Source organism: Ursus americanus, chromosome 20 (assembly GCF_024610735.1).
Source record: "Ursus americanus isolate L20-20 chromosome 20, mUrsAme1.1.p, whole genome shotgun sequence".
Lineage (NCBI taxonomy): Eukaryota > Metazoa > Chordata > Mammalia > Carnivora > Ursidae > Ursus > Ursus americanus.
The window spans coordinates 7,456,585-7,473,105 of record NC_142146.1 but is presented as its reverse complement, the minus strand read 5'-3'; the positions used below and the strand labels follow the sequence as shown (position 1 = coordinate 7,473,105).

Genomic DNA, 16,521 nt, shown 5'->3' with positions numbered 1-16,521 from the left:
CGTGCTCAGCACACCGCAGTGGCCGCCCTACTGTCAACACTTTCTGCATTTCCTAAAACTTGACGTTAGCAGCTCTGGCCCTTGGAGGCCCCGACAGACATCGGCACTTACGTACTCTCATGTCCCCGCTCGTTAATTTCTTCCTGGAGGCTCAGCACACTGGTGAGGTTGATGATCCTCCGCCGAGGGGTACACGCTGCTGTCATTTCCTTTCGGGAATCATCTTCCACCATTTCCACATCAGAGCTTTCCCGAGGCCTCTTTCTGCAATGAAGATAAGAAGCCGGCAGATCATGACTATCCTTGAAAGCTTTTTTAAATCACCCAAATTTTGTGTATTGCATTTTGGAAAAGGGAGCAGCTTCTCGTGCTGGCTCTGCACATCTGGGGCGGGGTCCTTGTGCAGGCGGCAGATTAGCAAGATTGGTCTGTTCTCTGGCACCCCGTGAATCAGAGGACCCGAGCCCCCAGCAGCCAGCCCCTGCGCACAGCAGGCCTCTGGAGTCACTCGCCCGGTGCAGCTGCAGGGCCCTGAGCGTGTGCGCCCACCTCGCCAAGTGTCACCCGTTCAGTCCTCCATCAGACACTGTTACAGCGCCAGCTCCACACGGCCGCGCACCAGACAGACAAGGTGCTGGCTCTCACGGCGCTTACTTTCTAGCTGGAGAGTCAGAAAGCCACAGAAAAAAGATCCTTTGAAGCAGCAGAAAATGCTAAGAAGAAAAGTAAACAAGGCAACAGGATGATGGAGGAGTGAGAGGGCCTCTGGCAAGAGGTGACTCGTGAGTGGAGGCCTGAGCGACAAGAAGGCAGTCCTCCTAGGCCCTCAGCACAGGGAGGGAGAACAAAGCAGGGGAGCTCAGGCAGTGCAGGCCAGCCACACAACAGTGTGGCCAAGGACCCTGCAGGAGAGGGAAAGTGGGGGCTCAAGCGGGGGGCAGGGTGGTGCACCCAAATGCAAGGGGAAGCGTTGATTTTCAGCTGAGGAGTGATACAATCTCATTTCTGGTTTCAGAGATTTCTTTCAACTGCTGTGTGGTAAAGAGCTGGTGGTGTTACTTCCCCCAGTGACAAAGAGACACGTAACCCTGCCCTGCAGGGCTGCTAAGAGCACAAAACGAGATAGTGCAGGTAAAGTATCCAACACACACTGGGTTCCCCACAGGTGGCAGCACCCCTGATTATTCCCTGGAGACACCCCAACACGTTGTCTTGCTAGACTGACTTGGCAACAAGCAAACTGGAATCAAGTAACTCGTCCAAAACCCAATGGCCGCTTAGCACTGGGGTTCCGGGGCCAGGCAGGTGCGTAGCCCTGGGAGAGCACCTTCCCCCTGAGCCCAGGCGCTGTGCCCGAGCCCGCTGGGGAAGGGGCATCCGCCTGGGCTCAGTGCCGCACCCCTGGGGAGCCTGCGGAGCATGTCCTTCGAAGGCAGGGAAATGACAGCCGCTGCTGCCAACCGCCCTTCTCCCGCTCTCACCTCCAGCCCCTGGGCTTCAGGGCCTTTATAATCTGAACTGAGAAAAATGTGTTTTTCCTGAGAGGAGTGGAAGCAGCCTTGAGTGGGATGAGGGAAAATCCTCTGGATATTTCAGGGTTCTCTCTAGCCTCCTCTGCTATTGAGGCAGTACTAAAAATAAAAGATAAATCTTACTTTTTTTTCCTGATGTGTGTTTAACTCATGCTTGGAACCATGGACATTTAAAATATCTCAAAGGCCACTGAGTGGGGGGCTCTTAAGCCATAGTCAAAGGCAGAGCACTGTCCCATTGGAGGCAGAGGGCGGGTCAGGCAGAGAGAAGCTGCAGGTGGTTCATGCCAAGTCAAGCCAGAGGCGGTTTCAGGAAAGAACAGCAGAGGCAGGTGCACTCCTCCCAAAGTCCATACCTGGGGTTGCCTGGGCTGGAAGAGGGCCCTCTCTTCTCTGACGTTTCCGAGGTCCCCTCTGTCACATCCACCTCCGTGCCCTGATTTGTGGCAGCCACTTGAGCAGGCTCTGGGAGTTCAAGCATTTCCTCATCTTGCTGCCCAGCCCCACCACTGGAAGCATCAGTCCTGTCTTCTGGGACAATGGCCTGAGGCTGACTGGACAGAGCCTTGCTCATGGGCTGCAGAAAGGCATCGAGCTTTTGTTCCCGTGAATCTGTGCGGACCATCTGGTGGGCATAGACCTTGTCGCCACTTCCAGTAGATGAGGGGGTCACACCCGTTGTGGATTTAACCACCTCCACAGAGGAGCCAGCAAGACCTGGTAGTAAAGTCTATGTTAAAAAAGAAGGTAGTGGGTTAAAAAATTTTTTTTAAATAAATAAGATTCCTAGCCACTGTGATTTTTTAAGCTCAATGGCATTTATGTAATGTATGATTCACTTTATGTTTTTGCTGAACCCTTTCTATATTCTGTCCTATATGTTTCAATAAAATAGAATCTCTCTGGGAAAAAAAAAAAAAAGGCGGCAGTGGGACAATTCAGAATATGAAATAAATGTCCAGGTCCCAGGGGCACCCGGCTGCCTCAGTTGGTACAGCAGGTGACTCTTGATCTTGGGGTTGTTAAGTTTGAGCCCCAAAGTGGGTGTAGAGATCAGTTAAAAAAATAAAATCTTTAAATAAGAAGAAATAAAAAAAAGAAGTCCAGACCCCAAAGTGGAGCAGCACTGGAGAAAGAAGCTAGAACTAGTATAATCATCGTTACAGAAATACTAATATAGACTCAATTCTGACCAAAACTTGAAGTCTAAAAGATGCACCAGTAAAAATGCAAAAATTCAGAAAAATCCTCACAATTTTAAAATTGGTTTGAAAATGGGGAATACTAGTGTAAAGTGCTCATATTTTTTGCTGCCATAAGAGGATTTCATTTTTTATTGTAGTAAAATATACGCGAAATTTGTCATTTAACCATTTTTAAGTGTACAGCTCTGTGGCATTAAGTATGTCACATCATTGTGCAACCATCACCACTATCTATCTCTAGAACTTTTTCAAAGTTCCAAACTGAAACTTTGTACCCATGAAGCAATAACTCACCATTCTCCCCTCCCTACCAGTTCCTGGCAGCCACTATTTTGTCTGTTTTTAGATATACAGATTTCCTAGCTCTGTCCACTGGAAAGGCCTAAAGTCAATGACCAGCCAGCAGCAATAAGGACCCCCAATCCCAGATTATAGTCTCTAAATACCATCCCCACTAAAATACACCAGAGTTCCTTGGAGAAATGGCCAATTCCAGGGCCTGGGCTGGGCAAGTACAGGGTGAGCCTACAACATCTTCTCTTGCCAGAAACAAGAAAACCATCAAAGACTAATGGAATTGGGTCAAAAGGACAACAGCACTAGTTTGAAAGGGCTTTTGTTGGTCTAAGATGGGATAATTTCAGGATCTAAAAGAAAAATGACTATCATGAACTAAATTATATTGTTTTGTTAACAGCTATGATAAAATATTAAGAGAAAAAGAAAAAGATGGAGAGGGAGAGGGAAAGAGAAAGAGAGCACAAAGTCATTAAACATCCCTGGAGATCACTAGGACGTGAACTCATTCCTTTGTAAACTGCTAATTAAAGGGACAGAACTCAGCATTTACCCTTACTTTCTAGTGTGAACTGTATTTTAGGATAACCAAAAAGTTCTAACAAATGAGGAAAAGTTACTGTATACAGAAGAATTATAATTAATATAGAGAAAATGATAAAATCAGAAAATCATAATCTAGCAATCCTAGTGAAAAAACTGATTCAGGTAATGGTCATCAGTGAATGGTGAAACCATTAAGCTAAATAATCCTGGGAAACTAGACAATGAAGGAAACAGCTAGCACCAGCTGAACCCATGGAGGAGTCTTAGCACCAAAATGACGTAACAAGTCAGTATGCGCCTCCTGCTGGGGCATGACAGACAGTACATGGCATCATCTATCAAGAATTCTCACACAGAAATCTCATTCATAAATCTGAATGTAATCATGCCAGTTTATAGGAATTCCCAGCTTACAGGAAATGTGGAGGATTAGAACAAGTTAAATGACACTAAGAAGAAGCAGTCAGCCAAAGAGAAATGTGCATTATTCTATAGGAAGCCTTTAGAAAAAGCCAGTAAGAACAACAAAAAAGTGTACAGGGACTTTTCTGGTTTCAAAGAGACTTTTTTAAAAGAGATTTAAAAGACAACAACTAAATACAGTGAGTGGAACTTAACTGAATATATATTTGAATGAAGCTACTTAATAAAAGGATCTTTTTTGGACAGTTGGGACATTTGAATATGGACTAGATATTAAATGATATTACTATTAATTTTGTTATGTATAAAAAAGGACAATTGTGATTATATAAGAAAAAAATATTTTAGGGGCGCCTAGGTGGTGCAGTTGTTAAGTGTCTGCCTTTGGCTCAGGGCGTGATCCCGGCAATCCGGGATTGAGCCCTACATCGGGCTCCCTCCTCTGCTGGGAGCCTGCTTCTTCCTCTCCCACTCCCCCTGCTTCTGTTCCCTCTCTCGCCGGCTATCTCACTCTGTCAAATAAATAAAATCTTAAAAAAAAATTTTTTTAAACACATATAAAATACCGGGGAAAAAAGTAAGTCCCTTAAATGAGCTTTAAAATATTCCTTTCCCTTGGGGCGCCTGGGTGGCATGGTCGGTTAAGTGTCTGACTCTTGGTTTCACCTCAGGGCATGATCTCAGGGTTGTGAGATCAAGCCCCACATCGGGCTCCATGCTCAGTGCAGAGTCTGCTTGAGATTCTCTCTCTCTGCTCCTCCCGTTTGTGCTCTCTCTCTAAAATAAATTTTTTAAAAAATGCTTCACATCACTTGCCATCAGGGAAATACAAATCAAAACCACAATGAGATACCACCTCATACCAGTTAGAATGGCTAAAATTAACAAGACAGGGAACAACAGATGTTGGCGATGATGTGGAGAAAGGGGAACCCTCTTACATTGTTGGTGGGAGTGCAAGTTGGTGCAGCCACTCTGGAAAACAGTACGGGGCTTCCTCAAGAAGTTAAAAATAGAGCTACGTTACGACCCAACAATTGCTCTACTGAGTATTTACCCAAAAGATACAGATGTGGTGAAAAGAAGGGGCACATGCATCCCAATGTTCACAGCAGCAATGTCCATAATAGCCAAACTGTGGAAGGAGCCGAGATGTCCTTCAACAGATGAATGGATAAAGAAGATGTGGTCCATATATACAATGGAATATCACTCAGTCATCAGAAAGGATGAATACCCACCATTTACATCAACATGGATGGAACTGGAGGGTATTGTGTTAAGTGAAATAAATCAATCAGAGAAACACAATTATCATATGGTTTCACTCACATGTGGAATATAAAGAATAGCACAGAGGACCATAGCGGGAGGGAAAACTGAATGGGAAGAAATCCGAGAGGGAGACAAACCATGAGAGACTGTTGACTCTGGGAACCAAACTGAGGATCGTGGAAAGGGAGGATGGTGGGGAGATGGGGTAACTGGGTGACAGGCATTAAGGAGGGCAGGTTATGTGATGAGCACTGGGTGTTACCCGCAACTAATGAATCACTTGAACATTGCATCAAAAACTAATGATATGTTGGATAATTGAATTTAAATTAAAAAAAAGTAAAAAACAAACAAAAACCACCACTTTTTTCCCTAATCCCAAGTGAGAAAGGGAAAGAGAAAACAAATACGGCAAAATGCTGATGGTTGTTGAAGCTGGGTGACAGGTACGTGGACCGTTTGTGTAGTACGTACTTTCATGTGTACTTAGAGTCAATAATGAGCTAAATAATAAACAGTTAAATAAAGTAGCAAATCTGCTAAAAAGGAAAAACCTCCCTTCATGGACAATGTAAAGCACTTGCAGCACACACAGGCCAATGAAGTGAGTACAGCTGGCCCTTGAACAGAGCAGAGGTGAATGCCATGGGTCCGCTTACATGCAGAATCTTCCCAACACAGTGCTGTGAATGTATTTTCTCTTCCTTGTGATTTTCTTAGTAAGTTTTTTTCCTGCATTACTTTATTGTAAAAGTACAGTGTATGGCACATATACAAAATACGTGTTAGTCGACTATTTATGTTATTGGTAAGACTTCTGATCAACAGTAGGCTAACAGGAGTTAAAGTTTTGCAGAGTCAGATTTTTGACTGTCCAGGGCTCTTAACAGAACTACTTTGCAGATAGTAATTTTAAAGTCCAGAAAAGTGAAACACCTTGTCCAACAGGATGGAGCTGCCACAAACCCCCAGAGCCCCTAGGCTTCCTGATTTCTATACCAAATGGTTTCATTGCAAACCAGGGCTTGTGCTGTAGGCCCCGGGCAGTATCGTGCAAGACACAGCTGGGGAATAGGACAGAAGATATTCTGATGTCCCCAGAGGAGTGGGGACAGCTCTGAGTTTGGATCCCACTACCCACAGCAATGCTCCAAAGCTTGTGCCACTGCACCAACAGAGGCAGGCAGTCTGATCCAGAAACACACTTTCCTTCTGAAGACACATGGGTCAGGACTATGCAGAATTCTATGGGAAATTACAGTGTAAGCTCACTAAATGAATCTGACTTATGCAAAATAAAGACACAGAGGAAGGTGAGAAGTTCCTTCCCCAGTGCAGCCATGGACACACTCCAGGACCTCTGGCAAATCTTTTTTTTTTTTTTAATCTCAGCTAAGACAGAGCAAGGGATAACCACTCTGGCCCAGACAATGTGCTCCTCATTTTCACCTCGTACTTTGAGCCTGTTCTGCTCCCTGCCAGCCAAACCTTTCCCAGGTCCTGCCAATTCCAGATCTTCAACCGTCTGGGAGTGGAGCTACTTCCTCTGCCAGACCCCTCACTGCTTCTCCCAAATAGCTGCGGGCCTCCATGTTGCTATCCTTCCCCCACTGCGACCACAGGATTCTTCATAAAACGCACATCAGATCTCGATTGCCATCACACCAAAGGGTAAACTCCTTAACACGCTGACAGAAATGTCTACCTGGCAGGACCTCTGCAGCCTCCCCTCTCCATGGCCAGCTCCCCACCAGGCGCACACTCAGGCCTCCCCCTGACTGCACATGACAGCACCTGGGAAAATTGTAAAACTACTGATGCCCCCTCAACCCCTGCCTGAGACTGATTTCTTGGTTTGGAAAAGGCCCAGGCAAAGGTGTTTTCTGTTTCCCAGGTGATCCTGATGGCAGCCAGGGTGAACTCTGGACCTACCACGTGGAACTTTCAGATCCTCGAGCACATGTCCTCCTGTCCCCCCGACCCCTCAGGCCTTTTCCTCACCGCCCCTCAGCCAGAAATACTCTTTCTATGCCTTGTCCCCTTCACCCATCTCACTCTTACCCAGCCCTGGGGTCCCAGCCTCTGAGGCCCTTCCTTCCCTTCCCTGACTGCCCAAGTCTGGGATAGGAGCCTACCCCCACCCCCTCCTGAGTCCCTCCTTTCCTCTCTCTCTCATGGGATGTATTCTCCAGGAGCCCAGGAGCCCGGGAGCCCGGGAGGGCCTCTGCGAAGGCAGGAACCAGCAGCCATGCATCCCCAAGTGGCCAACAGGGGCTCGCCCACAGGAGGGTCCCCGTGCATGTCTGCAGCAGAAGCAGAGGACGAGGGACAGCAACAGATATAAACCAGCTCACGGTGACTGAGCACTCCCTGTGTGTCACCCACTGCCCTGAGAGCCTAACCCACGCACACCAGGCCCACCAGCCCTGTAGCACGTGCATCGTCCCCTCAACCACCGGCACTGCAAGGATTTGTGCACCCCTTACCTCCACAGACTCAAGGCTCACGTGGCACCAGGGCACCATCAAACCTGAAAGAAGACTGAGGGCTGGTTCAGGGAGAACTTCCTTCTGCCCACCTGCCACATACACCTTCCAGGTGGCATCCGTAGCGACCTGCGTGGACTCACTGCCCACGTCACTGCCTGGGCCCCAGCGGTGGTGGGGCTGCCCCCACGGCATTTGCTTTCACTGCTTTGTGCCCATGCCCTCCCGGCGAGGGGTGTTCTGTGAAGGTTCCTATGGGAAGCATTCACTGGCCTGGGAACTTAAAAGGTTTTCTGCGAAGTAGGAACTTCTCTGCGAAGAAGCCCATTCTCTGCTTGCAGGGCCCGGTGCTTCCATTTATTTTTTTCTTTCTTTTCTTTTTTAGGGGGGAGGAGGAGCAGAGGGAGAGGGAGAGAGAATCTTAAGCAGGCTCCACGCCCAGTGCAGAGCCCGATGCAGGGCTCAATCCCACAATCCTGAGATCATGACCTGAGCTGAAATCCAGAGTCAGATGCTTAACCGAGTCACCCAGGAGCCCCACCCCCTGCTTTTTTTTTTTTAGAGAGGGAGATATTTTATTTAGAGGGGGATATTTCCGTTTCTGTGGTTCTGGGGTCTGTTGTGCTCTGAACACACCCTCACCATGTGCTGCCTAGAAACACATCATGTCAGAACTGGGATGAGACACTGGAGATCGTATTATCTACCTATTTATTTTACAGATGGGAAAACAGAGGCCCCGGAGAGCTTGAAGTAGCTTAGAATCATAAGCACTTAGAACCTGGGTAATTATAATAAGGTGGATAGTGCCAGGCCCTGCATCAGACACTTCCACCTACTGTTTGTCCCCACCCTCAGAGGTGAGGATGACCAGTTCAGTCCTCACCGAGGGAGACATGGAGACGTGGGAAGGTTAGTCACATGGTGGCACCCAGGCCCGTCTGACACGAAACGCCCTGCTCCTCCCACTGTCCCACTGCCTCCCAGGATCCCACCCCTCCACTCTGCCCTGTGCATGTGGACTCAGCCTCCTCCTGAACATCCCCAGGAAAGACAAATGCATGAAAGAGGTGCCCTATTCTGTTTCAGACAGCTTGTTTTCCTGAGAAGCCAGTCTAAGGTCTTAAATGGAGAGAGAGTGAGGCCGCGGGCCCCATGACTCCAGGCCCAGGGATAACATAATACTTTCATGGTTATGTTCAGAAAAGGAGATGTTACCAAAGGAAAACTATCTAAGTAATCCTTGGAAAGACAGTCCTAAAGCAACAAGCAAAACTCTGGGCTCTCGTGTCTGACGGGCCACATTTTCAGGTGGTGGGGAAAGCGCCAGAGCCAGAGCTGGACAGCAAGCGCCCTGACCTGGGTGAAGTACATCCTGGAGGAGTTGGAGCCCAGGAGCTTGCTCTCAATGTGCTGCTGCACCCGCTCCAGGATGCTGTCCTCGTGCAGGAAGTGAACTTCATGCTTTGTGGGGTGTACATTGACGTCCACGTTCTGGGGGCTGATGTCTAAGCTGGAGGAAGGAAAGCAAACAATTATGTCGGGTGGTAGAGAACAGGGAAAACAATTCTCACCAGCAGGCTTGGGGGTTCAAATGACACAGTGGTCAAAACTTTAGGGTCAAGTCTGAGCGACCTGGATTCCGAAGCTGTGTAGCCTGGGGTCAGTGACATTATCTTTCTGTGCCTCAGTCTCCTCATCTGTAAAGCGGATATACTTGTGGTGGGGCTTAAATTCATGCAAAGCACACTGCGTGTACCTGGCACATTTATGATACATCGGCTGTTACCATCACTCCGGAACTAGTAGAATTTCTTATTGTGTGACCTGGGGCAAGTCACTTAACCTGTCTGGATGGGTTTTCTCATCTGTAACCATGAACCTGTTCCCTAGGTAATTTTCAGTATTATGAGGATCAAAATAAGAACACACGTGAGAGAATGTTCTATTACCAAAATGTACTGTAAGAGTCAGTTTCGAGGCCGTGCCAGCTATCACCTGACTGCCTCAGCTCTACAACCATCTTCCACTGCTTACCCCGTGACCACAACGTGAATCTGTGTCAGGAGAGGGCACTGGAGGGACCGTGGAGGAGGAACAGGTTTCTCTGCCAGGTAGGGGGCAAGATCCGTCATTCACCTTTGTTTCGGCAGCACGGTGGCTGGCACATGGGAGGCCCTCAGTGAGACTCTGCTGGGTGAGTGAGTAAACGAAGGCAAACTGTGCCCTTCACCTGTGAGAAAGGACAGAACGTCCTTTCGCCAGTGGAGGATGGGATTTGCTCTGCTGGAGCTATGAGCCAGCCCACCTCTTTCAAAGAGGACAGCTGGACAGAATGTATTCCTTGTGAGTCTCTGGTGAGGAGCCCGGTGATGCCTTACCTGAGGTACAGGAATGGGTGTGTGTTTTTGGGCAAATATGCTGCATACACTGTTTCAATGGCTTTTCTTAAGGAAGTTGACTCTACCAGACGATCTAGAAAATAAAAGGAAAGTAACCAGCTCAAAACTATCCTGAAGAGAGAGGTAACAGGTGCACATTCATACCATGCCATGAAATCACTCAGGAAAAACACTTCTGGAGAGACTTCCACAGCAGACCCTAGGAAAGAAAGGCCTCTTTTAACGTGTCACCATCCACCAGCAACTGGCTCTGGGCTTCGGGCTTTCTCCTCTCAGCCAAGTCACAGGAACATGGGAGGGCAATAAGTTCTGCCTCCCTGCTTCCCTTCCCTCAGTCAGCCCGGAAGGACTACCTTTGCCCTTGCCGGGCATGGTGGGCAGCATGCCGTCAGCTCTCAGACTTTTCACGCTGCACATACACACTGGCTGCCTATCACATATGCCATGGGCTGAGGGACAATAAGCTGGTGACTACATAAACTCCAGTTCGAGGGGGTAAGCACCCCAAGAGATGTGTGTGCTAAGTGGTGGGAGGATGGAGCGACCAACTCTGCCCAGGGGGGTTCCAACAGTGGGGTATCCCAACTGAGCAATGAGGGTAAGAAAGAGTTTTCCAGACACTTCAGGCAGTACAAATATTTGATGTATGTTTAAGGTAATTTAGGAAATGAGACACGGTTGAAGGGGGTAGAAAACACTAAAAGCTGGGAGAGACAAGACAAAAATCAGAGGAAAACCTATTTTCAGAAAACACAGCCCTCCTGTCTCCCCAGATAGGTGACCTCCTGGTGGTCTGTTCTCCTGCGTCGGTGTAGCCAAGGATATGTCCTATGGTTTTATTTCCAATGGGAAGAGAGCCTGTGATCTTATCAATGAGGAGACCATTATTTTCCGAGTGCTCACCACCTCCGTGGGCCCTCAACAAGGGCGCTGTACTTAGTGACACGTGCCCTGAGCATGCAGCCTGAAGCAGGTGTGGGCACCTGACAAGGGGATGGCCAGAGCCCCTCTGCTGCGATTTCAGGACTGGAGACATGCCAAAGGAGTGTTCCTTTTCCTACCACCTTTTCCTCACCGCCGTGACAGCGCACGGCATGGAGGTAACTGGATGATCATAACCTAGAGTCTGACCTCTATGCTACTGGCAACTTGGTTCACTGACCAGACTCGCTAACACTGATGCAGAGCCCGTGGGGTAAACAGCTCACCAGCTGCACAGACGGGCTCCGCATACGGAATACACTGATTTCTGCGCGTCTATTCTGTAGCCAACACATGTGTCACAAAGCAATATTCTTCATGGTTAGAAAAACAAGTGAAAAACATTTCTGAGCCTTGATTAAAGCCAGATTTATTATAGATCAGGCTTAAGTCCTTCTTAATGGAGTAGGAAAAAAACCCCCACTAATATAATATAGATCAGTTTAACAGACTGTGTCTATAAAATATTGACTCCCTCTTTCCTGTTTATATATGGCCTGGAAAACTGCTGTAAAACATGTATAATCTGGGACACTTCTGGCCGGCTTATCATTATAAACGGAACAGGGGAATATACCATTTTCCATAGCAAGCCAACAAAACTATAAACTAACTACAAATTGCTTTGAACAATAAAGGTAATGGATCTGTATGACAAAAATATAAGTACTGAACGAATGGCAAGATGTGTGACACATTTCTGGCTGGGAAATTAAAAACTGAATCAGATCCACTGTGGCTCTCCTGTCACACTTTCTCAAAACCACACTATGAGCAATTAAGTAAAAAGAAACAGAATGCAAAATAGTATTTACTCAACAAGCAGCAATCGTGTAAAACAATACGACTGCAGAGAGAGATAAAGACCAGAGAGGAATCTGACAAAGATCCAAACTCATTTAGTTAATTTCCTCCCTGATTTCTCGTACTGCTCATTATACCATAAATACCTCATTCTTTAAAAAGAAAAATCCCAAGGGGCCTAACATTCCCTTTCTTTACTAATGACACTGCCTACACCCAAGGTACCCCCTCCCTGTGTCCTGCTGTGTGATTCAAACAGCTGACTCTTAATCTAAGGCTAGAACAAGCATCACAGGGGTCTGTGATGCCCCCTCCCAGAGGCAACAACCACACTCTGCCAATAGTCAGCCAGCAATGAGCACACATCAGAGGGCTGAGCAGACTTAGGTAGAAATTATAAATGCTTCCTCATCAAGCCACACTTCGGCCTGAGGGCTTCCTGCGTGTAATCAAACCTGTGGATGCGGAATTTTTCCACCATCCCATAAAATTCCCTGTGGACAGACTTCCCCACATGGTTTTTTTTTTACTTACGGTTGATGAAGAGTAAGAAGATGCACTTCTTTACCGAGTAATTTGCATTGGATATGTAGCCATTCATTTTGAAGGCTAGGGTTTTATCCTCACACCCAACTTCTATCAGTTCTCTGGTTGAAAAAGAGAAATTTTGAGGGTCTTGAAAATAATGCAAAATTCGAACAGTATAAAGAATCAGTGTTGGAAAAATCAGGGCTTCTTCATAACTTAATTCTCTCAAATAAGGACTCCCCAGACTTGGCTTGTTGAGGTCCTCTGGGCCCACCCATCCACCCATCTGCCCCACCATCCACCCACCTACTCACCCTGTCACTGTTTCCAAGCACTTATGTTCTATGCCAAGCCCTGCTCTGACTGCTGGGACATAATGACAAATCCAAGCTCTGAGACCGTATTTTGCTGAAACTTTTATGTATCTTAGTACCTAAACCCCAAAGATGAAATTCTGAATTTCTACTGAATCCCTTACTATGTGAACAGCACCACAACAGACCAGTGTGGTGTCCTCAGGGTTGTGCTTATGGGGAGGTGAAGTTAATGGGTGAAATGTAGTCTGCACCTAAGCCACACTCGTCTCTGCCTGAGGATCTTCCCAAGTGCGGGTCCCTCTGCCCAGAAAGCTGCTACTGAAAGCTAGTTAATTCCTCCTTATCCCTCATATGTCTGGGCTTCCTCCTTCAAGGAGCTTTCTCTGACTAGCCCTCTCCCTGACCCTGAGAGATTCTCCTGTTGTGCCTTATGTTTTCCCTTTGAGACATCTAGCACAATCACTAACGAATGGTGTGATTATTCCATGTGTCTTTCCAACTGGATAAGAGTCCTCTGAAGGCAAGGAGCATTTCTGCTTTACGCCCTACTAGATTTCTCAGCACCACACCCGGCAAACAGTAGGCATTCGTTAAGTCTTTGCGGAACGTTCGGTGGAAGCTGTCAACTAGTAATGTGCACTCTGAGTCTCTGAGCAGAAAATACAGCTTGAGGTGTTTCTCACACACAATAAACCAGCAAGCCCTTTCTTCTCCAAAATGTCTAAAGAGGCTGGTGTTCTGGAAGCACCCTTTGGGAACAGCTGGTCTGTGTGATTTCTAATCTCTTATAGTCCCTAGGAATTTCATAACGACTAATTCTGAGTCTTTAAATAATAAAGAAGCTCTTACAAGTTTCCTGGTACAATAGTGTTCTCTCTCTGCTCTGGGAACACAGTTTAAGAAACTTACTTCATTAACAATTAGTAAAGAAGAGGGCAATTAAAAGCAAATTGACTGTTCCCTAGTTAGGAACTTGGTTTTGCTCAAAGAAACGAGTAATTTGTCCTCTGAAGTAGAAAACTGGGCTCTGGGACTACTGCTGCTTCTAAGATTTTTGGAAAAGGGGAAACCAGGGGCTGTCTTCTCCATCTGCATGTGCCTCTCATCCGGGCCATGCCTGGCATGTAGAGACCCTTAGCACTTTTCCCCTCAGATTATGACATGCGCACTTTGGACTTTGCAAAGTCCTGAGATTTAGCTAGGACTCTGCGATGGAAATGATGGTTTTTGCCTGCACAGGGAGTGCCATGAGGAATCTAACTGGCAAGTTCCCCTCTGAGGCTTTCCCTGACAATGAAGATTTGGTAACGCTTAGAAATCTGCTCGCCACCAGACAGGGAAGTCTTTAAGGACAGGGAATATTTTATTTGTCTTTACATGCTTAACTTTCTGCACAAAGCCTAGGATATGGGAGACAATTAAGAAATGTCGAACAATAATAAGTGAAATCCCAAAATGACAATATGGGAAGTATTAGGAAATGAGGGGGTGCTGGAAAATGAAAGAATTCTTCTATACTGTGACTACTCTGAAGACAGAGACTAGAGAGAACACACTGATTTACAGCCAGAGCATCTGGGAGATTGCATGCACCCAAGAGGTATGGGCTCCCTGAAATCATGACTCCACAAACAAGTCTGAACCACGGAAATAAGCCTGCCTATTTCAATAACGCAAACTCTTAAGGCAGGTGCTACTTTGACAGATTCCAAATTAATGTGAAAAATGGTAAACCAAGACGTGGAACGCAGATTTTTCAAAATATGAATTTCTGACATACCGGCTAACAGCATTTCCAAAGATGGAGCGAATATTGTCCACCGTTGTGGCATTAGGCAGTGTCCTAACGTCAGCTACGGTCTCACCTTGCTGATAAACAGAACGGAAAATACAACTTACTGTCTCACAGTTGTGAATAAAACATCCCAATCTTATCTCCTCAGGTGAACTATTAAAAAAAAAAATCCCTTTTTCTAATACATAACCATCCCTTATAATCCCGCCACTTACTTTTTTAACTGAGAAACTAATGCCTGAATTATGTATTGAATACCTGGCAAAGAAAAGACAACAGAACAGTAAGCAGAGTGGCCAAAGGCACAATATAACACAGAACTCCCTATTGGTTAAATAAATCAGTGGGGTGACATGATTTAAACAAAAATAAACACAGTCAAGAATATCTCTATCATATTTTACCCACAGGAAAATAAGCCAGCACAGACTTTATGGAGATATCAATGCTAAATGTGGCAGACTCAAACAAAAAACAGGGTTTTTTGCTTTTACAGGGTTCTGACTAGACTCAAGGATATTTCAATACAACTCCTTGCTTACAGTTTTACTTTCACAAACCCACTAGGGTCCAGCTTGCATCTCGAGAACCTAGACTTTACAACTCCTGGACTCTTTTATTCTCTCCCAGAGCCCCTCAAGACATCCCCTCCTCACCTGCTTCTTTATCGGCCCCAGGCCCTGTTCCAGCATCTCCCAGTCTTTTCTCAGTTGGCTATTATTTATTTATTACTCCTCCCTCCGTGGGCCCCACGAACTGAAGGACTGTGTCTAGCAAAATGCATTCATTCGGCTAACAATTAAGAATTCACCTGACCACACCCAAAACCAAAAGAGCCAACTAGAACTCCTATATTTCCAGGAGGTAATATGCTGACGGTGACTTATACAACTCCAGGGAAAAGCAAAGAAACTTGATGTAGAAGTCTGTTCCACTTTATGAGGAGGAGCAAATGTTTTATTCATTTTGGAGTTTTCAGAAATACTGAAAAATAGTTAACAGATCTCTGCTACGATTCAAGGATGTGCAGGCTTGGAGAGCCCATGCTGGATCCACTGAACCACCAGACAAAATCAGCCTCCAGTGGACATAATGTTATTTTCACCTGCCCCAAACCCTTTCTCCTTCTTCTTTTAACAGGCTCTAGTCTTCCTTTGGGAAACCACCTCTTCCCCATTCCACCTGATAAACCCTTAGACTGCCAATCAAGGAATCTCCCCATAGACAGAGGCACATGACGGGGGGACCCAAGCCATGCCAATCAGATGTGCTCTCCCAGGAAACAGGCCCTTGAGTCGAGTCAGTAAAGAATGAAAACAACTGCACCAGGGCCACTATCTAATCCCCAAAGCCGGCCTGGTTCTCTTTCTCTCCAGGAAGCAGCTGCTGACACTTCTTGCCACTCTTAGCCTTCCAATAAATTTCTTTTGGGCTCAAGTTAGCTAGAGTCCATCTGTTTTGCTTTCCACCAAAGAACCTGCAGAGACCAACTGCTCTCTCCCAGGGAGATGAGAGAAAGCCCAGAACTGGCAACTAAACCTTGACCAGAAACAATCCACAGGCTAGAATACAATGTGCTGTTTTCCATCTAGCTCACCAACCGTTCTCAGTTTATAAGCACGATGAGAGATCCCAGGTTTTGGACTGTACCTGCCAACAACTTCCAATATTTTCCCATATTCTTCACTTGGATTTTTTAAAGCTTTCCTCCTCGTGGATATGTTGTAAAAAAGGTCCTCTACCTGAAATGAAGATTGATTTTTTTCTTGTAAATTCAAAGAAATACATGGAAATAAAGACCCACGCTGTCTACCTAAAGCTGGCTAGCAGAGAATCCAACTATACTTACCAACCGTACAGTTCCAAGCACTGACTGGGGGAGGGGGCAAGAGATAAGTCAGCCTTAACAAACAAAGGAAATAAAGGGCAT

General features: G+C 46.4%; 1 protein-coding gene across 2 annotated transcripts in view; it reads right to left on the bottom strand.

Annotated features, from left to right (window-relative positions):
• Window positions 1-16,521, bottom strand: part of MLH1 (mutL homolog 1) — a 43,002-nt gene that overhangs the window by 16,331 nt on the left and 10,150 nt on the right. For both annotated transcript variants that reach the window (XM_045798250.2, XM_045798251.2), the window contains exons 6-13: window positions 16,242-16,333; window positions 14,807-14,849; window positions 14,577-14,665; window positions 12,486-12,598; window positions 10,146-10,239; window positions 9,124-9,277; window positions 1,889-2,262; window positions 116-264 (exon numbers count right to left, since the gene is read on the bottom strand). In XM_045798250.2, coding sequence (XP_045654206.2) covers window positions 116-264; window positions 1,889-2,262; window positions 9,124-9,277; window positions 10,146-10,239; window positions 12,486-12,598; window positions 14,577-14,665; window positions 14,807-14,849; window positions 16,242-16,333 — 1,108 coding nt within the window. The remainder of the gene's footprint in view (window positions 1-115; window positions 265-1,888; window positions 2,263-9,123; window positions 9,278-10,145; window positions 10,240-12,485; window positions 12,599-14,576; window positions 14,666-14,806; window positions 14,850-16,241; window positions 16,334-16,521) is intronic.